This window comes from Staurois parvus, unplaced genomic scaffold (genome assembly GCF_062004578.1).
Source record: "Staurois parvus isolate SC_StPar_1 unplaced genomic scaffold, SC_StPar_1.0 ptg000949l, whole genome shotgun sequence".
In the NCBI taxonomy this organism is placed as follows: domain Eukaryota; kingdom Metazoa; phylum Chordata; class Amphibia; order Anura; family Ranidae; genus Staurois; species Staurois parvus.
In genome coordinates, this window is record NW_028318745.1 from 69,175 (window position 1) to 92,500 (window position 23,326).

The window sequence follows — 23,326 nt, forward strand, 5'->3', positions numbered from 1 at the left end:
TAGAAGTGCATATATATTATATATATATATATATATAATGTTGTATATTTATTTTTCTTTCTACATTCCTAAGCTTTATCTCTATAGTATCTGATATTTGGGGCCTCTGTTGAAGAACTTTTGTTCACTTCAAGTGGGGTCTGCATAGCAACACAAATCTAGGGGCATGCAAAACCCACTTAAGGTCAGTCAAATGCAGGTCAGAAGGAGGTCAATTGCACCTGTCAAATTCTGAATGATCTCAAAAGTGTCTTCAACGGATGTCATGGACACAAGCCCTTACACTGGTAGAATGAAAAAGGTACCGAATGACCGGTCATTATGATTACTATTATTATACAGGATTTATATAGCGCCAACACTTTGTGCAGCGCTTTACAAAATAAAGGTAGACATTACATTTACAATTCAATTTGTTACAAGAGGAAACAGAGGGCCCGTCTCATTAGAGCTTACAATCTAGGATGGCTGTGATCTCGTATGACCCGGCAGTACTCTTACCTGTCTGAACACTTCATCGTCCTGATAGGTCGTCCTCACAAGTTCCTGAATAAACCCAAAGGGTAGATTCCTACAGAGCATATATGGCACCAGGAGAGACGGCTGCTGTACAGACCTGCACCAACGAGGATGTCAGTTAATGTCTAGCCTGAGGAAAGGTTCACGAATAAAACCAAACCCGCTGATTGCAGCATTTACCTTGGCTGGGTGAGCGCTCCCTGTAACACCAGCGCAGCATGGCAGATACACTGGGACCGAATGTTGCTCAGGAGTTGACTCACATCTGGCTGGCTGCACATCTGCAGGGGAGAACAGAGCCATAGTTACTGTAACTGAAATGTCCCCAGACTGCGCTTGGGTACTTCCGTTAGACTCCCACTTCCCCGTCCGAACACCGACACCACCGATGACAATACAAGACAAGACACCTCCAGTCTTGAAGTAAAACCAGAGTAGACTACTTTATTTTAACACAGATACAAGATATATACATTCAAGGGAACAACCCCCCTCCCTGCATAATGTCACAGGGCGGGTCAATCTACATTTAGTAACGAGACACACCAGCAGACAGTCCCATCAGGAGGGAGGGCTGCTGGAGACACCCCCCTCCAAGACAATACCCATAAACACATACATCCAAGAATAGTTCGCTCCCAAGCAAGACACACAATAGAACAATGGGATGCAACCACTTGGGGAGTGAGTGGTGTTCCATGGGCCCCCCACCCAAAGTGACTCCCATCACAGTTATTTTCACAGCTTTAATCACAATTGGCTACATCTTAAAAAGACAGCACAGAAATGAGGGACAACCAGTACAACCAGCTGTGGACTCTGGGCATACATACATTTGTTTTTCCCGATTACCATTTTATTTGTAGAACACTTGTCTGGCTTGGAATAGGGGCTCACCTTTGGTGCTTTCCTCTCCTCTATTCCCACTCTGTCAAAGCATTCAATGAGGTAGTTAAGCATCTCTGTCTCTTTGCAAGCTTCAATTGTGAAGTGATCACCGCACGACTCCGTACTGCTAGTTCCACTATAAAACAGAACAAATATACCTTCAGGTTATCCCCAACTTCCCAGAATCCTCCATTCCATCATGGGCACCAAGGGAGCTCACACTGAGCGGACAATGAACATGAGTGATTCTCACACCTTCACACTGTTAGTCACCAAAACACAGGCAGAAAATCATATTGTTCTAGTCAATATTAGCAGCACAAGTCTAAAAAGCAACTGAATGAAAGCGTTGTAACTTCTAATTTCATCACATTTCAGAAGGCAGAGCTCCAGATCAGTATAGGAAACTAAAAGATAATGTGAAATCCACCCTGATGGATTTAAAGCAAAGCTGTAGTGAAACGTATGGAAGCCCCCTTGTTAAATTCTCCATCTGAAAATGTCAGCTCCCTGGCGGTCATACTGATCAGTTAGCTGTAGTAGTTTCAGAGTCACTAATCTGGATCTAGTTAGTTCTGATTTCACCCTGGTTGTCCTGATCCATGTGCGTTTCCCTTCAGCATCCTAAAGGATAAGTACCCCTTTATGGGAAAAAAATAATAATTAATGCATATATTTTTGCAGGAAAAATAGGTGCATTTATTATTTTTTCCCCTAAGGAGCCTGAAAAGCATTTCACCCGTGACCAGTGGATCAGGGGTGCAATGCCAGACTCCTGCGGACAAGCCCTACAGCTTTCAGCTCGTACCTTCATATAGGCAGACTCTTTACAAGCTGCAGGGCTTGTGAATGAACTACGAGGCTGCTCATCAGCGACCTCACATTCCATTCATAGCTCCAATCTATCAGCCGCATTCACAGGAAGCTGAATGAATCACACGGCCGTACAAGTAGAGCCCTTCATGACCGCGTTATTTTCAAATGTTGACAGCGGACGTGGAGAGAAAATCCCCTTCTCACTGTTGCAGAGGGGGAGGAGCTTGCAGCTGCTGAAACATGTTACATGCTCCACCCTAAATATGAGTGGAACATGTAAAATGTTCCAAAAAGTCAATTTATCCTTTAAAATAATAAAGCCAGAGACAGCCAGGCAGCCAGTTTTTTCAGCAGCAGCCATTATACCCAGTATAGGTAACCAAGCACAGTGCTAAATGTTAGTCTGTTACTGGGGTACTATTCTTTCCAATGATACCAACAATGGGGCACTATTCCTCCCACTGACACCAACAATGGGGCACTATTCCTCCCACTGACACCAATGATGGGGCACTATTCCTCCCACTGACACCAATGATGGGGCACTATTCCTCCCACTGACACCAATGATGGGGCACTATTCCTCCCACTGACACCAATGATGGGGCACTATTCCTCCCACTGACACCAATGATGGGGCACTATTCCTCCCACTGACACCAATGATGGGGCACTATTCCTCCCACTGACACCAATGATGGGGCACTATTCCTCCCACTGACACCAATGATGGGGCACTATTCCTCCCACTGACACCAATGATGGGGCACTATTCCTCCCACTGACACCAATGATGGGGCACTATTCCTCCCACTGACACCAATGATGGGGCACTATTCCTCCCACTGACACCAATGATGGGGCACTATTCCTCCCACTGACACCAATGATGGGGCACCATTCCTCCCACTGCTACCAATGATGGGGCACCATTCCTCCCACTGCTACCAATGATGGGGCACTATTCCTCCCACTGACACCAACGATGGGGCACTATTCCTCCCACTGATACCAATGATGGGGCACTACTTCTCCCACTGATACCAATGATGGGACACTATTCCTCCCACTGACACCAATGATGGGGCACTATTCCTCCCACTGACACCAATGATGGGGCACTATTCCTCCCACTGACACCAATGATGGGGCACTATTCCTCCCACTGACACCAACGATGGGGCACTATTCCTCCCACTGACACCAATGATGGGGCACTATTCCTCCCACTGACACCAATGATGGGGCACTATTCCTCCCACTGACACCAACGATGGGGCACTATTCCTTCCACTAAAAACAATAGTGAGGCATTGTATACTCCCCACTGATGTCAGGGTATTTTCTGCTCCCACTGGCCACAGTCTACCCCCCCCCTAAAATCTGAAGGAGAATGTTTGGAAACCCTGGTCTATCGTACAAGCATTTCATTTAGCACCTATTAAGCCATATATTATTTAAAATATTAAGAAAACCCTTTGCCCAAGCTAACTTGAAAAGCATCAACAATATTTTGGTTATATAGCACTATCAGCAGACTGCCCAGGTGAAGCAATTCAGAATTTGTCACCTATTCATTGATGAATATGGGATTATGTGATGTATAATTGAATATAGCGCCTTCCAAGGAGGCAGGGTGATACAGGCCCATAAAGTGGAATTTTGTAAGCTACCAGTTCTTTTACCCACAATGGTATTGCATTCACGTGACATGGAAACCACTACCTGGTTAACCAAATATTCATGAGAGTTAAACACTTTCCAATAACTCCTATAACTGGGTCAATAACATCCGTATGCTATGGCAAACCTTGGCTCTTACAGGCAGTATTGCTGAAACAAACTGGCTGCTAGGGGAGATGCTGCTATAGATACCAATTGAGGTAGATTTACTAATAATGGGAACTCACAGAATCTGGTGCAGCCCTCCATAGTAACCAATCAGCTTCGAGGTTTTAATTGAAGAAGTTTAAGTTAGAAACCTCCACAAGTCAATAATTTCAGATAGAGGCTCAGGCTACAGATAGCTGCCTCTAATAGTCAATGAGACGCAGGCTTTTAAAAGGATATCTAAACCCAAGAACTTACTTTTAATACACTGCTGCTTACTGGTCCTTCGCTGTTGTTGCTACACTATTTTTATCACGCTAAGAACATTTTCAGCAAATACCTGTTGATCTTGCCAAAAATGCAGCATCCTTGTCACTTCCTGTGACCTGAATTGAAAGTACTAATGTTATCCTTCCTTCTGTAAATTACTATTCCTTCCACCTTCCATGTAAAAGAGACAAATAGAGGATAACATTTTTACAAATCCAGCCTGGGTTACAACCATGACTCCCTCCATGGATACAATGGAAAAATGAGTGTAGCCACCCAGGGCCAGAAGTGAGTTATTCACAGGATCACCAAGCGAAAATAAATGGAATGTTGTTTGAAAAAAGAAAATGTATGCAGCTAACACATGTGTAAGCAGCAAAATATACTTTTTTTTTTCAGGTTAAATGTACTAGACGGCCACACTCTGAATAAACGGGAGTTTTGCTTTTTGCCCCAAAACATATTTACCTCTACAGATTACTTCTAATTATGAAAGAGAATGCCACAATGCCCTGGCCAAACACAGCAACTGGTATCTGTGATTGTTAGTGAGTGCGCGGACACTCGAGCATGCCATACTGATCTGTACCTGGACCCAAACTGCACACTAGAAAAATCCTCTTCATTGCTGTCATCATCACTGCTGTCCTCGGCCTCCTCAGCATGGGAGAGGAAGAGGAGGGACAGCGGACTGTCGTACGCACTGGCATGATGTAAACACACAGGTAAAGAAAGGGTGAGAGAACAGGCCATCTGGACACACACTCAGCTTAACCACATTGCATGCTGTTCAATTCAGAGTAAGGCTTTATCCTCTATATAGGACTAAAGGTGAACACAAAGCCGAGGAGCCATTACAACTGGTAAGAAGTCAAGCATACAAAGTCACTAAAACAAACTGCGCAAAATAGTCAACAGATGTTTTTCTAGAAGTTATCTAAACCTAATAGCTAATACTGGGCTTCTGGAATTATCCAACTGCCATAAATGTAAGACATTAAAGTTCCACTCACCCTGTCAAAAAATAAAAGTCAGCAGCTACAAAAACTGTAGCTGCTGACTTAAAAACCAGCCACTTACCTGTCCCTCGGTCCTGCGGTGTGTCCCCCGCAGCTCATTTCACCAGCTGTCCTGTATTCCAGGAGGCCGGCATCTTCAGTGTGGGCACCCGGCGGTGACAGCTTGCAGCTTCACCGCCGGGTATCCACTGCGCATGCGCGAGTAGCGCTGCGCTTCATGAATGGTCCTGTAGTCTTCTGGGACCTGTCACATGTCCCAAAAGACTAGAGGTAGGGAGGGAGGACACTTTCCACTTCTGATCGCCTAGGAAAGGGGTAGGCAACCTGCAGCTCTCTAGCTGTTGTGGAACTATATTTCCCATGAGGCATTACAAAGATTACAAAAATGACAGTTACAGCTATGACTTGCAGAGGCATGATGGAACTTGTAATCCTGAGACTCTCAGGTTGCCTACCCCTGGCGATCGGACCGGAAGTGGGAGTGGGTACCTGTCAAATTCAGGTACCTGCTCCCCCCCGCCCCCCAAAAGGTGTCATTCCTTAGTGGGGAGCGGGGGAGCAGTCCTTAAAGCGGAACTTCCCCTTTTGGGTGGAGCTCCGCTTTAAGGAGGAAAGGCTGGCTATTAAGAATGGAGGAAGTGATGTTCCTGGTCTGTAGGAAATAGGCTGCATTCTAAGTGATGTCACCAGTCCCCAAGAAATGGTCCTTGGCCACTAATGAATGGAAAGGATGCATTTTCAGTGATGTCACTGGTCTACGAGGAATGGATATGCTGCATTCTCAAAAACGAAAAAAAAAAAAACGGCACTTGAAAGAACTCAGAGCACCAATTACCAACAGAAAGACTTAAAGTGTTACTAAACCCGGGACCCTGTGATATTATCTCACCTCTAGTCAAACTCCAAGCTTGTGCTCTTCTTTTTTTTTTTATCTTCTTCATACTCAAATGAGCTTTAGATCAGGTCATTATAGATCTGCAGCCCGTCTCTTTGTTTTCATTTTTCGGAAAGTCCGCTTTAAACATATTTCAGAATTTTATATTACAGCTGATAAATAAGAGACTCTTAAAGTGTTGCCAGGGGTGGACTGACAACTCATGGGGCCTCCGGGCAATAGGGGATCATGGGGGCCCTGTGTCCTTGCCCAAACTCAAAAAAGCCTATGAAAAAGGTACCAGGGGCATCTCATGGGGCCCCCTACTGACCCCAGGCCCTCGGGTAGTGCCCGAGTTTCCAAATGGTCAGTCCGCCCCTGAGTGTTACTAAACCACGGACCTTGCATTAACTATATCTGGTCTCCCACAGTACATGGAAATGCTATTATTTTAGTAAATATAAACTGCTAAATACCCTTTCTCATCAGATTAGAGCAGTCTTGTGACTTCTATCAGTGTCCAGCAGAGCACTGGTTAATGCCTGTAGGAGGAGTTTTCATTCTCCCCCGATAGTCCTAGAAGACTGCATGACCCCTAACCCTCTGTCTAGACAGTGCCCATTGGCCCTGTGTTGATCACATGAGCACTCCCAAGAAGAAAAAAAAAAAAAAAACTCTAGCAATACACACTAAACTGAACATGTGCAGCTTGTGCCCAAGGCTCTGTTTTATCAGGAGATGGATTGGGGACAGTAGAAGGGGAAGATCAGAGAAGACAGGATCAAACATTGTTTTTATACAATGAGGATTAACCCCTTAGGTGCCACAGTGAGTATAACAAGCATGCTTTACTGCATCTACAGACTGATCGTACTGTTGTGGGTTAGTAACACTTTAAATCAGCACCTCTGAGCATTTAAGGAATTTAAAGTGGATTTAGGCCTAACACTAGCCATTCTTGAAAATCCCCCCCCCCCCAATCCTTCCTACCCTGTTTAGAAAAGATCTGTAAATTTACCTTTTTTCAGGGGGTCCAGTCACGTGACCCTGCAGCTCTGGTTGCCCTGTCTCGTGGAGTGCTCGACAACACCTAGGAATTCTGAAAGTTGTGCTGTCCAACCACAGGCTCCCAGAGCTCAGCTGCTGTCAGTGCTCCCTCCTCTCCCATGCAGCTGCTGTACACTGACACAGGGGTGTCAGAGCTGCAGACTCATGACAAGATCGAAAAAAAATTGACTTTTTTTTTTTAAAACACACACAGGGTAGGCAGAATAGGTGGGGGTGGGAAGGAATATTTTTAAGAACAGTTAGTGTAAGGCAGGCCACAGACAGTGCGAATTTCTTTCCTGTACCAACAGGTTGCAAGAAAGAAATTTGCATGATTCACCCCTCAACACAAACAGTGCTGACAAGGAAAGCTGGCGCACACATAATCTGGTGCAGCTCTGCATAGTAACCAATCACCTTCTAAGTTTTATTGTCAAAGTTTAATTGGACAAGCTGAAGTTAAAAGCCGATTGGTTGCAATGCACAGCTGCACCAGATGCTGTGCGCAGATGTTTTCGCAAACCCCCCCCCCCGAAGTGTAAAGGTTCCCATTGTGGACACAAACAATATAAAACCTGACAGAGGTTCTAAGCGGTTCCCACTATCTAGACCCAAGTACAAACATTTTGTCTATAATTGTGGTTTAAGCAAGCTCAACAAAAGTATTTATTCAATATCTATCCATGCAGAAGTTAACCAGTTATACCTGCTAATGATCACCAGGGGGCAGGCTTAGCGTTAGGAGATAACACACACACACTCCTCAAAGCAGTCAGTCATGTAAGGGATGCACAGGTCATGCATGATCAAACCGCACAGAGGGAATACCTAAGTGGCATCCGACTTTGTCTTGGGGAAATTCTAGGAGATAACAGAGGCCTCTGTGTGGGTGAACCGCCAGGTATTGCCCGAGGGCTGCTGGGAAGGGCACGTGGGCTTGGTGACAGATGCATGGGAGGAAAATTGACTGTCCGAGGACTGGTAGGAATAGGCAGTGGTCCTGAATGCGTTACTGTGTAGGGACGATAGCGAGCAGATGAGGTGTGAACTATGGATGGGCCGCTTTGTGTGATATGTGGACTAATGGGCACGGCTCGCCCAGTGCTGCTTGATGGAGTGCTAGAAACTGGAATGGTGGAAGGAGAAGCCATACGGGCAGCAGCGGCCAGACTGGTGGTAAGAACCGGACTAGTTCCATACAGACTGGATTAGAGAAAGAAAATATCAAGGATAAAGAGCAACAAAAAAAAAAAAAAAAAGTTAAACTCACATAAAAAAAATATTTTTACGACAGTTAAAAACGCACAACTTTATATACCAATCTGATAGACACACACACCACGACAAAAATACACACACACACCATGACAAAAACACACACCCATCACAACAAAGCACACACACTTTTCAGGCCAGTTGTGTGATGCCCCAGGGTCACACTCTCTAGTCCTCGGTGATGCACAGTGATAGGACAGACAAGGTGTCTGTGCGGCTTCCACAACCTTACACAAGAAATGCAGGGTGCCATGCTCAAAGGGCAGGCCCATTATGCCTTGTGCTCATAGCGTGTCCAATGTTTTCCAGGCTGAACAATGCTGGGTCTCCTTCAACCCAGAAGACCGAAGACATCTTGTGGTGAAAAAGAGGCGCTGCAGTGGACAGCTCTGGATTGAATAGAAGTATTGCAGCCTAAGCTGCTTGAAAGTAGTACAGGCAAAAAAATTTTTTCCATTTTGGATAGAGTACAGGAGGGTTATAACCCGTTAGATTTTTGTTTCGCCATCTGAGTCCCACTGTGGAGATTTACCTTCACTTCCTGTCCCATAGCCAAAACAGGAAGTGAGAGAAAATCCCTGCAAGTTAAGGGAATTTTATGGTCACACCTGCTCCTTGGCACATCCCAATTTCATGATCCTGGATAAGGCCCCAGAGCATGAAACTTTAAACTTTACTAGTAACAGAGCCCTGCTTAGCATCAGACACTCAGCCAGAATAGCAATATTAAAAAGGCAGCATGGAGTAGGATTCCTGCACTTGCTTAAAGGGTAACTGCGCTTTTGTGTGAGGAAGAAATATCAAACACACACACACATATATATATATATATATATATATATATATATATACACACATACACACACACACACACACACACATATATACATATAGTAAGCTCTAACGAGCAGGGTCCTCAGTTTTCTCTTGTACCAAATTGTATTGTTATTGTAATGTCTACCTTCATTTTGTAAAGCGCTGCAAAACTGTTGGCGCTATATAAATCCTATATAATAATAATATATATATACACATACACACACATATATACACACATACATATATATATATATATATATATATACACACACACACACACACATACATACACACATACACACGCATATACATACATACACACATACATACACACACATATACACACATACATACACACACATATACATACACACATACATGAAATTGTGACAAGTCATATTGTAATTGAATGTTATTGTACAGAACACCCCCCAGAAATGTTCTTTCCATCTTGTCTGATTGGCTCACTGATTTTCCCTAAAGTCTGCACTAACGATACAAGTCAGATTTTTGTCATTCCCTGAAACAATGTAATTTTTGGTGAGATACTTCCAAAGGGAAATCTTCTCTAAAGGGATGCAGACCCAGCAATTTTCCTCAGAGCCTTGCCAGAGCAAGGAGCTGATTGATAATGATGAAACCTCTCTCATACAGATTCACTCTACACATGGACACAAACAGTTATTTCTTCTGAATAACAAAAGGTAGTAATCTGCAACAAAGTTTGTTAAAAATCCCTGCAATGTACACTGATGACCAAGACAGGAATGGTTTTTTCCTCAACAATGCAAGGTCTGCTTATCCAGTCCAGACCTCTTCCCCTTAACAAATCATTAACTACTAAGTAGGTGTAAAATGTACCTGTAAGTAGAATTTAAGTCAAAACCTAACAAAGGCTAAACCTACTCTCAGCCCCATTTCTAGGCCTATTCTATCTATTCTAGTAAAGAAAAAAAATGTCTATACTTACCTATTCTTAAGCCACTCCGGTCCGGGCACATGATCTCTCCAACGGTGGATTCTATGTAGAGGAGAGGTGGCCAACAGCTGCAAATGCCAGGGAGATATCACCACCCATAGGCTGCCCGTCCTTTACACTGAGGCTGGTGTTGACAGCTGATCCTGGGACCAGAGTGGCGTGGCTTCTGAATAGGTAAGTAGACATATCTATTCTTTACAGGGTTAGATAGAATGGGAGAATGGGGGTGGGAGTAGGTTTGGTCTTAGTGAGATTTTGACTGAACTTCCGCTTTAAGTTTTATATGTACCTCTCCCCTCCCTTCCATGCCTAGGCAAGGATGACATCACATGAAAATACAAAGCAGCAGAAATTTTGTGAGAAGATGCTTTTATAATGGACTGGACCGTATTCTCAGGACAATTCACCAGTTCTGCATTCCCTTGGAATTTTACCAGAAGGACAGCTATATCACACCCGGAGATACGAAACGGTAAGGCAAGTATAAATCCCTTTTTCTTTTTTTACTGTAGATGATTGGTAAGGGGTAGGAGGCTCAAGCACTACAAGAGGATCTTGCATTTTACTGTAAGGTCCACTTCAAGTTACTGGGGATAACCACAGATATCCAATATCAACAAGTACAAATTTACTGTAGGATCCTGGGCGCTCTTCGCCCATGCTATCCATCGATTTCCGATTTATTTAAAAGAAATAAGTACCAATAAGCATTTGCATATTTCATTAACTGCTATTTTAATGGCAGACTTAAAAAATATAAAATCACTCAGTTTTTTTTTTTCTTTTGAGTTTTGGACAGGGTAGGGAGATATTAGAACCCAATGTTTTTTTTTTTTAAAAATGAGGTCTGTGTCACAGCTAGGCAGATTAACACCCTCTGTTTGTAAGGGTGGGGTCACCAGTTCTGCTGACAGTTGGGGGGGTAACTTATTTTGGTACAGGAAAGGAGGGGAAATCCACGAAACAGGACACAGAGAGCAAAAAATAAATACATAACAAAAAAAGCAGGGATTTTAAACCTGCTTTACTCAAAACAAAAAAGTTTGGGTTTTACATAAAGAGGAAGAGGTGCAAAGGAAAACTGTACTGTGAACAGAGAAGTAGCTTATATCAACCAATCTTCAGTTTACTATATCCAGATAAGAGAAGCAATCAGATTGGTAGCTACAGGTTACTGAAGTCTGCTCTCTGCCCTTTAGAGTTGATTGTACTTGCCTGGATACGGAGCCAGCACCAAATGATCCTGTATTACAGAACATAGGGCTGGTGCTAAGACTGGACCCAGAATTCAGAGTCAAACTCCTTTCAGGCAGTCTTGCTGTTGCGATTGGCTGTGATGTAGCCGTCAGGCTAGCGAATGGGTTATCGTCTTTCGACTGTGTGGACATCATCAAGACTTCCATTAAAATCTGTCCAATTAAGTCCTTAAAATTGGAGTAGACTAAAGCAAAAAAAGGAAAAACAAAAAAGATTTAGATTCTCATTTGCTATTTGGTTCTCAGGTGCTCCAGATGTAATTAGTTACTGGGAAATCATAGCATAAATAACTTATGTAATACCTAGTGGCTCCTGATCAACAATTTATTTTTAACGGTGTTGAAGACCAAATGCAATAAAGAGAATAAAGCATCAACAGGCACTAAATACCTTCTTTAGGGCTTTGTCTGAATTGAGCGGAGAGATTTCTTAGGAAGATCACATCCCGATCACGGTCCTTCCAAGATACTCGGAAAATTTTGCAGACCAGCTGCAGTGACTGCTCCTCTGACACCTCGGAGCCTGAACACTGTTCCTATAATTGATAAGAAACATCCCTATTAATAACTCCAGAAAAAAAAAAATCTATACAGCAGTTCATCACAAAAGTAAAATGGCCTGACAGATACCTAACACCAAATCATAGTGCCAAGAAAAAAAAATTAAAAAAGAAAGAGCTAGAAACAAGAGGCCTGGTGCCAGGCATGTCCAGATCATTTTATCTAGTGCAGGAGTGTCCAGCCTTTTGACTTTCCTGGGCCATATTGGAAGAAGAATTGTCTTGGGCCACACATAAAATACACTATCGATAAGGACAACTAATGAGCAGAAAAGGTTGAGCAGATCACAAGTTAATGATCACTGATATAGATAATGTACCAGAGTAATAAAACTTCATTTTTTCGTAAATTGTTTTATTATAAAAGTAAAAGAGGGCAACATAAAACTAGTTCAGTTTTTTTACACTGTATACACATCAATATCTGGTTTGATGGATGGAGTAGCAATTCTCAATAAATTCTCAAGGTGCTCATCAGATATTTTGGTTCTAATTTTGCCCTTCGTGTGCTTCATCTTAGAAAAATCGCTGCTGAAAACGGATGACATTTATAAAAGGTATGATAGTAAAGAGTGGAAGATAAAACTTAGAAAATCCAATAAAAAGACTGTCAAGTTTTAATTTGGCCGCATTTGTTTGCAAAGAGTAAACATTTTAACCCCCCCCCCCAAGTTCACAATTTTGTGTTGGGCCGCATTTATAGCCATCTTGGGACCCAGGTTAGACACCCTCTACCTAATGGTGACTTCTCTCTAGCCACTTCATCCAGCATTTCTCTATTTTCATGTCAGCCTGCAATTACAGTACTCTAAATCTTTAGGCGACAATCTTCAGGCCAGTTGGAGGCATGTCAGTTTCTACAGGCCAGAGCTCTGTTATTTGGCCTGGTATAATGAGAGAACAAAACAGCACTTGAGTATGGTTAGGTAAATGACCGCTAGACATATAGCCAGCCAAGATAATACTTGAGACTACTGCTAAAGCCAGGTACTGAGACCAAACCCAAAACCTGACTGCCACAGATGCCATCTAAGTTACCAGCACAGCATGACCAATAGGTTTTATTAGCCTTGTTAGATAGTGAAGAAGACTTGGAGAAAAAAAATTGATGTCCAAGTTAAGCCACTCGTATGCACACAAATACAGACAATGAGAAATAAATCGATAAAACAAGAATAAAGCAGAATGGGTCATTGAATCACCTTATCAGTTAGACTTCGTTTCTCCCTGCGGTCATTTTCGTCCACCTCCATGTTCTCAATCCCTGAGTCCACATCTACCTGGGACATGCTGGTGATAAAAACACACAATGTCAACTCAGAAACAACAGTTTTGCCAAGGCATTTCCACTTCTGAAGTGAGTGGTTGTGAGCCAGATGAACTCAATGAAAGTATGGCAAAAGCTCTTTTAGCCCCACTTCTCCTGTGGATCACAGGAGGGCACTTAGTTCTGCATTCCTATGACCCATTTTCAGGCGACCGCAGGCTTTCGTCACTCAGCTGGTCCAAGTTCTGTGAACATCCCAACTTTAATGTTAACAGCAATTGTTGCCCTTGGAATGACAGCAGTCACTGTCAGCTTTTCCTTAGAAATCAGCAAAATATATAACCGTCGTGGGAATCTTTCCAATTTAATAGCATGCAGCAACAGCCCTGAAAAAGGGAGAGTCTTTCCTCCCGAAGCGCGTTGGCTTGATGTACTTCTTCAGAATAAATGGCTTTTAATCTACCAGCAAAAGTGCATTCTTTTGGACAACGGGCGCTCCTTCTTTCCTATTATTCCAAGTCTACGCGTGGAAACTACCTTGAGGCCATACCAGAAAGGCAGCAGCCCAAACCACAGGAGGGTTTACCGCCAGTATCCACCATTAGGCATTACCGACTGGAGGGACATCTTCCTACCCACTGACACAACCATCCACCTATGACCAGCGACTGATCCAGTCAGTTCAGCGCAGTCTTCAGCACAAACATTGGAATATAGGGAGAATGTATTCCCATGAATGGAAAAAGATTTGCTCACAGTATTGCCTGGCTTCTCAGAAGGTCTTATAAACTTTCAAAAAGCCTACAGATTCCACTAAATGTGTGCTGCAGAATTACTGGTTCATAAAGTGTTGGTAAAACCATGCAATATTGGGGGTTATTTACTAAAACTGGAGAGTGCAAAATCTGGTGAAGCTCTACATAGAAACCAGTCAGCATCCAGGTTTTTTGTCAAAAGCTTAAAATCGGACAAGCTGAGGTTAGATGCCGATTGGCTACCATGCACACTTGCACCAGATTCTCAGTGCATCAGTTTTAGTCAATGTACCCCACTGAATTCATGTAAATTTTGTATTTCAGCAATGGAGATGGTGACAGGTCTAGGCTGTTTAGAGAGAAAATCTACTGGCGTGTTTTAATTACTCACATAAACATAGCACAACAAACAGGGAAAGTTTTGTCATTTATTTATTGTCCCTACGAGTTGCACATAATCTCTGTCCCTTTACTTCCCAGTCGCTGTGTTTCCAAAAGATGTTCTGAATAAGTTCCGGGCTGTGACCTAGAATTATAAAGGACTTCAGACTCCTTCCAGCCCCCATGTGACATGCTGGGAATTTGAGAAGTCAGTCACCAGCACTGCGATGTGTATAGAAGGAGCATATCCCCCATTCTCAGGAGTACTAGATATAGCTCTTGCTCCTGTTGGCAGGAAGCCGCGGTGGTACGAGTGAAAGCAAGGTGAACATATGAAGCTGGCAAATCTATAACTACATAAAACAGGCCAAGTGTGTTACCTTTTCTCACAGGCAACGCTGTCGATGTCCATGCTCTGGGAACGGGACAGGGACTGAGATTGGGTTTCAAGGCTGTTTGATGGGGAACTGCTGAGCGAACTGACCCCCTCACTGCTCTGGCTACGATGGGCCACCCCTGCAAAAAAACAAGAGAGAAAAAATTTCAATTAAAAAAAAAACTGTACTAGAAATACAAAAAGAAATCAAAGGCCTGTGACTTGTGCACCTCACAGAACTGTGCAATGATACTTTTAGACATAAAGGGGTTTAGTTACTAAAGCTGGAGAGTCCAAAATCAGACTCCCTTCTGCATAGAAACCAATCAGCTTCTAACCTCAGCTTGTTCAATGAAGCTTTGGCAATGAAACCTGGAAGCTGATTGGTTTCTATGCAGAAGTGAGTCTGATTTTGCACTCTCCAGCTTTAGTAAATAAACCCCAAAGACAAACAAGCATTGTTATGACAGTCATAGGCAAACCTAAATGCTCCTAAGCGGTTATGCAGCCAAAATTCAGCCCCCGGTCAGAGATATAAAGTACTTTCTAGAGAACAGGCCTGGTCTCCGACCTAGGGAACAGCATGGCTCATGTATAGCCTGCATTTAACAGGCAGAGACTCCTCCACAGTCATTTAATAATACATATACCGTAACTCATATGATATGTCAGATCAATCATAGGAATAATCAGACGTAATCCATGATGGAGTACAGCCCTGGTGCCCAACCTCGGGCCCAGTGGCCAAGCGACCCTTTGGTATATGATGTGTGGCCCTCAGCAGCCTGTAGTGGGATCATTGATTGGGGTAATAGCATTGATCTCTACTAGCCTCATGTAACATGTTCCCAGTTTTGTATTGTCTTCTGTAGCCACCCCCAGCCAACAATGTATCCCGTCCTCACTCTCTGACCCTCATTTCCTCTAATACAGTGGTTCTCAACCTTCCTAATGCCGTGACCCTTTAATACAGTTCCTCATGTTGTGGTGACCCCCAACCATAAAATTATTTACCCAGTAATTATAATTCATGAGTGTCGTTTTACCTCCAATACTGCTGCTTTCAACACAGTAGCTGCTTTCAACACAGTAGCTGCTCTTTACACATCGGAAATATGTGTTTTCTGATGGTCTTAGGGGACCCCTGTGAAAGGGTCGTTTGACCCCCAAAGGGGTCGCGACCCACAGGTTGAGAACCACTGCTCTAATAGATCTGCAGGTTCTGACAGTCCTCTCAAGCATTACATATAGTGAACATTATGTGCGGCCCTTAGGCAATGTCAGGGGCCACATTTGAGGCCCCCTTTAGCTCATAAGTTGACAACCCCTGGAGCAGCGCATCATCACCACTTCAGACACAACTGCACATTCTTTGTGCAACATAATATAGATCTCTGAGATACAGAGCATTCATTAAGTATGCAGACCCCCTTCACTCTGCAAAAGTCCTAGAGTGGCCCAGCTACAGCCCTCACCTGAACCCTATTGAACATCTCTGGACCTGGAAATGGCTGTCCACGACGGCCCCTATGCAACCTGACTGAGCTTGATAGGATTTGCAAAGAAGAATGGCAAAATCCCCCAAACCTGGTATGTAAAAGCTTGTGGTGTCATACCCAAAAAGACTCAAGGCTGCAATTGCTGTCAAAAGGTGCTTAAACAAAGTAATGAGTAAAGGGTCAGAACACTTAGCCCCCCGGTCACATCGGGTGCGATATGCCAGGCAACTTGCACCCTACTGTCCGCTATTAGAGCAAAAAAACAAAAAACATATCAGAATACAGTTTAAACATTGTACAGAAGTATTTGGAAATTAGGGATGCACCGAAACTTCGGTGGCCGAAACGTTTCAGCCGAAAATACCCCTATCGGCCCTTAGCCGATATGAAAATAAGCACAGATACAGGTGCCGAAATTAACCCTCCCCCCCTTGGTGGTTCTCATCCTTACCCGAAAACCCATCCAACAATCCTGTTGCTGGGCATAGAGATCAGTGAAGGAAAAAGATGGCCTCCACTCATCTCTGTGCCCTTGGAGGACCGGAGCGACGTCATTACGTCACTTCCAGATCTGGAACCTTGTAAACAAGGCCTTTTTTTTTTTTAAAAAAAGCATTATATCATTAATGCTTTTTTTTAATCTAATGTTTTACATTGTAGATGAGAGATGTGGGGTCTTTTGGTGTTGCTGAGCTCACCGGTGCGTTCCTTCTTTTTAAGAATGTTCCAAAGAGTTGTTTTGGCCACGCCTAATGTTTTTGCTATCTCTCTGATGGGTTTGTTTTGTTTTTTCAGCCTAATGATGGCTTGCTTCACTGATAGTGACAGCTCTTTGGATCTCATCTTGAGAGGGAATAACACACACCTGGCCATGGAACAGCTGAGAAGCCAATTGTCCCATTACTTTTGGTCCCTTAACAAGTGGGAGGCACATATGCAAACTGTTGTAATTCCTACACCGTTCACCTGATTTGGATGTAAATACCCTCAAATTAAATCTGACAGCCTGCAGTTAAAGCACATCTTGTTCGTTTCATTTCAAATCCATTGTGGTGGTGTATAGAGCCAAAAATCTTAGAATTGTGTCGATGTCCCAATATTTATGGGTGTGTGGGGGTGTGTGTACATACACACACATACACACACACACACACACACACACACACACACACACACACACACACACACACACACACACACACACACACACACACACACACACACACACACACACACACACACACACACACACACACACACACACACACACACACACACACACACACACACACACACACACACACACACACACCCCTTCACTTCAGCTGATTAAAAGCAGAGTGCCCTGATGGTAACGAGAATGACAGCTGCATTCTCATTGGCTGGAATGGGCAAGTTCTTCTTGTTTATCATTCCTACATTGACCACAGCTATTTTCTATATCTGGCTGAAGATATTTTTTACTTTCTAGTCTTATACTGGGAAAGAAATATTTTGGTCTCAGCCCCAGTGAAGCACAGGGCACATGAGGACACGTGAACTTGAGTGCTGTGGATTATTCACTCAAACGGATGTAAATTTAATAGCACCTTCATACAGAATGGAAGGGAGGACAGGCTCCTAGCCGCACATGTAACCAGTGACAGATCGGCAGTCATACACATTAATGACACCTCGGCAGAGCACAGTTGTGACTGCAGCTTCTACACCCAGGAATGATGGCGGGCACAGCTCCATCCTAAAGACAAACACTGGACATTCCCAGCTGCTGAGCTTGTTATACACAAGTCTCTTACTTTTTATTCTCATTTGACAGACACACGCCCACTATAAAAACAAATTATTATGACACAGCTGATAAAAGAGTAGATCAAAAACCATGAATAAATTAGTCCCAAATCTTTAAAAAGTCCATAAAATAATACCCATAAGTCCATGGGTCAAAACAAATGTTCCCCCACCCCATATAAAGCGTATTCTTGTCCTCACTTATCCCCGTGATCACCATTTATTACCTCGTGATAATAAAACTGCACACTCATTAAAATATAATGACCCCTTGGAACAAGACAGTCAATTTGCGCTTTTGCAGGTTCAGATAATGTATGTTCCTCTGTAGCCCAAGAATCCAGTCTCCCAGGGCTTCTACAAGGTCCACAGGCTCAGTTCTCCCCTCTCTCATTCTCAAAAATAAAGCCAAATGCACCAGAACATACTCATGGTGTAGTATTTACTATGGCAATCTCATCAAATAAACAAAAAAACAAAACAAAACCCAAACCACATTTGTGTGTGGTAATAGCAGGCACCAACATAGGCAGCAGTGTAACATAATGCACAGGGAGGTCGCAGCCCCGCGGTCACCGGAGTCTTCGTGCGTTCCACGAGCCGGAAGACATAACCCAGATGTGACATCACCACTAACTGGAAAGGACGGCCAAAGTCCAGCCTCAACGCATTTCGTCACACTGGCGTCCTCAGGAAGTGTTTAGGTGGGACTCTGGCTGTCATTTATAGTCATCGGCACACATAAATGTAAAGGTTTTTTATTGTTTATTTGATGTGACTGCCATAAATGACCTGAAACTGTATTCCCCTGCAAAGCAGATCTCTGTGCCTGGGGGATGTAGGGAAAGCACTCTGGGACAATCAGGCTCTGCTGCATTGCACAGTGCTGTTCACCCAAAAGTGAGAGCTAAGACCTAGAGAGACCAAAATTATGGCCTCATCATCCTGCTGCTGTACCTTCATGGTCTTAGGCTGGGGCAGGTCTTACACCAAGCTGTATTTCTTTCACAGGGTCAAGGGTCATGCAGCCTCATAGGACAGTCAGAGAGGAATGAAAACTCCTCCTACAAGCTTTAACTAGTGCTCAGTTGGACACGGATAGAAGTCACAAGACTGCTATTTACTGCTGGTAAGTATTTAGCAGTTTATATTTATCAAAATGCAATATAATTGCACATCCATGTTCTGTGTACTGTGGAAGACTGGACACAGTGAATGCGGGGTCCGGGCAGAGCGGACACAGTGAATGCGGGGTCCGGGCAGAGCGGACACAGTGAATGCGGGGTCCGGGCAGAGCGGACACAGTGAATGCGGGGTGCGGGGTCCGGGGAGAGCGGATATAGTGAATGCGGGGTCCGGGGAGAGCGGATATAGTGAATGCGGGGTCCGGGGAGAGCGGATATAGTGAATGCAGGGTCCGGGGAGAGCGGATATAGTGAATGCAGGGTCCGGGGAGAGCGGATATAGTGAATGCAGGGTCCGGGGAGAGCGGATATAGTGAATGCAGGGTCCGGGGAGAGCGGATATAGTGAATGCAGGGTCCGGGGAGAGCGGATATAGTGAATGCAGGGTCCGGGGAGAGCGGATATAGTGAATGCAGGGTCCGGGGAGAGCGGATATAGTGAATGCAGGGTCCGGGGAGAGCGGATATAGTGAATGCAGGGTCCGGGGAGAGCGGATATAGTGAATGCAGGGTCCGGGGAGAGCGGATATAGAGAATGCGGGGTCCGGGGAGAGCGGATATAGTGAATGCGGGGTCCGGGGAGAGCGGATATAGTGAATGCGGGGTCCGGGGAGAGCGGATATAGTGAATGCGGGGTCCGGGGAGAGCGGATATAGTGAATGCAGGGTCCAGGCAGACCGGATATAGTGAATGCAGGGTCCAGGCAGACCGGATATAGTGAATGCAGGGTCCAGGCAGACCGGATATAGTGAATGCAGGGTCCAGGCAGACCGGATATAGTGAATGCAGGGTCCAGGCAGACCGGATATAGTGAATGCAGGGTCCGGGCAGACCAGATATAGTGAATGCAGGGACGGGCAGACCGGATATAGTGAATGCAGGGACGGGCAGACCGGATATAGTGAATGCAGGGTCCAGGCAGACCGGATATAGTGAATGCAGGGTCCGGGCAGACCAGATATAGTGAATGCAGGGACGGGCAGACCGGATATAGTGAATGCAGGGACGGGCAGACCGGATATAGTGAATGCAGGGTCCGAGCAGACCCGATATAGTGAATGCAGGGAAGGGCAGACTGGATATAGTGAATGCAGGGAAGGGCAGACCAGATATAGTGAATGCAGGGTCAAGAGGTTTAGTAACACTTTTAAATTTCTATTTATTAGGTTTTGTATCGAATGCTATAAATACAAAACAAAGCTTCTTGGCCATTTCCTGGCTCTTAGTATACACAATTAACAAAACAATGACCAGGCTGTATTTCTTAAAGCACAACTAATCTCTCCTCCCCTTGCTCTTCACTTGGTCATCATCTGGTTCCGAGATCTTAGGCCATTTTGATTGGCCAAACTGGAATGACATCATTCTCAAGCATACACATGGGGGGGTCATTTATCTTGGCATCAAAGTGTGCCCAGAATGTACAGTCAGTGCATATTCACATTCTAAAGAAGATTGCATAGAGGAAGGCAAGCCTGTTTTATGTCAGAAGGGACATGGCGTCTCTCTCTTCTACAATTAAGGGCCTCCCTGCTCTCAGATTTGTATTCATTTTACCTGTAATCTATTCTGCTGAAAGTTCTGGCAGGAGTAAATCCAGCATACCTTCAGGTGATTTTAGCTTGCTCCTGAGAATCTCATGCACTTCTATTGGACGAGAAAAGCAATTTAGATGCAAACTAATGCCTGAGTACGCATGCCCTTAGGGCCCGGTTTACATTTGTGGGTGAAGGTGAGAAAAACAGGTAGTTGAGCTTTTTTTTTTTTTAATTTACCTTTTATTTTATATTTTTAGGCTCCATGCACATGGGGTGTTTCAATAACGCTGGTAACGTTAGCTGTGTAAAGTCACGTTAAAAACGCAAGTTTTTCAGCGTTTTTGCATTAGCGTTTAGCTGCAGGTTTTTTGGGCAAAAAAAGCCGGTTTGCTGTGTTTTTCAGTGTTAGAACGTTTTTACAGCTAAAAAAAACTCCACTAGTTCTGGGTTTTCTTTCCAGCCAAAAAACGTTGATTACAGTCTGTGTGTGCATGGACACAGCGGATAACATGCTGGGGGGTTTAGTGGCTGTAGAAAAAAATATGTCAAAAGCCAAAAAACAGCCGCTATAAAAATGTCCCGTGTACTTCTTTCCTCCCACACTCCAAAGAAACAAGAAAGAAGCGCCTCCAAGTGCAGTAGAAGACAATATTGACAACGTAGAACCACTCACTCACAGACTCTCTCCACTTCAGTCTATCCTGAACTCAGCAGCCAGACTCATCCACCTAACCAACCGCTCCGTTTCCGCCACCCCCCTCTGTCATTCCCTCCACTGGCTCCACCCCCCTCTGTCATTCCCTCCACTGGCTCCACCCCCCTCTGTCATTCCCTCCACTGGCTCCCGATTGCCCAACGTATCAAATTCAAACTACTAACAATGACGTACAAAGCTATTCATAATACTGCCCCCAAACTACCTCACCGACCTGATACCCAAATACCACCCTACCCGTAATCTTCGCTCCTCACAAGACCTCCTACTCTCTAGTTCCCTGGTCGTCTCCTCCCACACCCGACTCCAAGACTTCTCCAGGACTTCCCCCATCCTCTGGAACTCTCTACTCCAACCCATCAGACTGTCACCTACCCTCCTCACCTTTAGGCCCACCCTGAAAACCCATCTCTTCAGGGAAGCCTACCCCACCCTCACCTAACAGCCGATCTCCTCCACTCTTACTACCACTCCATCCCTCACAGCCACTTCCTCCTGTACCACTAGCCCCTCCCACCTAGATTGTAAGCTCCAAGGAGCAGGGCCCTCAATCCCCTCGTGTATTGTATTGTTACTGTATTGTCTCATGTTCTGTCCCCCACTATAATGTACAGCGCTGAGCAAACTTTTTGGCGCTGTATAAATAATGTATAATAATAATAATTGTATAAAATCAAAGTAAGCTCAACTGGGTAGGTGGATTGCTGTGTCCTTGCTGTGACAGCCACGTCCGCACTGAGAAGACCGTGGATGTGTTAGGGTTGCCGGCCGGCATGTGAAGTCTAATGATGGCGTCTGGAATGCACCTTGGAGCGCAACGTCAGCGTAATGACGTGTGTAGATCAGCATGCATAGCGATGCATTTTCAGAGCATGCACTAAACCACTAAGGGCGGAAGCGCGCTCCCTTATCAAGCTACTTGATGGTTTAGCTTACTTTGATTTTATACAATGTGAGCGGTTCTACATGGTTTGTCAATAAATATCGTCTTATGCTGCACTTAGAGGCGCTTCTTACTTCCATACGGAGTATATGAAGCTGGCTCTACTGCTCTACTGACTTTTATTCTTACATCAGACTTTATGCTCCTTATATATTGGGCAACACAGTGGCTAAATTGTTAGCACTTCCGCCTGGCAGTACTAGGGTTGCTGGTTCAAATCCCAACCGCGGCACCACCTGCCTGGAGTTTGCATGTTCTCCCTGTGCCTGTGTGGGTTTCCTCCCACACTCCAAAGACATTCTGATAGGTTAATTGGCTCCTGTCTAAATCGGCCCTAGTATGTATGAATGTGGGTTAGGGACCTTAGATTGTACGCCCCTTGAGGGTTAGGGACCTTAGATTGTACGCTCCTTGAGGGTTAGGGACCTTAGATTGTACGCCCCTTGAGGGTTAGGGACCTTAGATTGTACGCCCCTTGCCCTTGAGGGATAGGGACCTTAGAGTGTACACCCCTTGAGGGATAGGGACCTTAGATTGTACGCTCCTTGAGGGTTAGGGACCTTAGATTGTACGCCCCTTGAGGGTTAGGGACCTTAGATTGTACGCCCCTTGAGGGTTAGGGACCTTAGATTGTACGCCCCTTGAGGGATAGGGACCTTAGATTGTACGCCCCTTGAGGGATAGGGACCTTAGATTGTACACCCCTTGAGGGTTAGGGACCTTAGATTG

General features: G+C 44.5%; 1 protein-coding gene across 2 annotated transcripts in view; it reads right to left on the reverse strand.

Moving 5' to 3' along the window:
• Positions 1-23,326, reverse strand: part of UBE4B (ubiquitination factor E4B) — a 114,953-nt gene that overhangs the window by 35,563 nt on the left and 56,064 nt on the right. The window contains exons 3-11 of one of the 2 annotated variants that reach the window (XM_089656914.1): positions 14,936-15,071; positions 13,355-13,442; positions 11,984-12,128; positions 11,552-11,777; positions 8,092-8,466; positions 4,913-5,026; positions 1,417-1,543; positions 700-800; positions 502-616 (exon numbers count right to left, since the gene is read on the reverse strand). In XM_089656914.1, coding sequence (XP_089513040.1) covers positions 502-616; positions 700-800; positions 1,417-1,543; positions 4,913-5,026; positions 8,092-8,466; positions 11,552-11,777; positions 11,984-12,128; positions 13,355-13,442; positions 14,936-15,071 — 1,427 coding nt within the window. The remainder of the gene's footprint in view (positions 1-501; positions 617-699; positions 801-1,416; positions 1,544-4,912; positions 5,027-8,091; positions 8,467-11,551; positions 11,778-11,983; positions 12,129-13,354; positions 13,443-14,935; positions 15,072-23,326) is intronic. The other variant, XM_089656915.1, reaches the window with a different exon arrangement.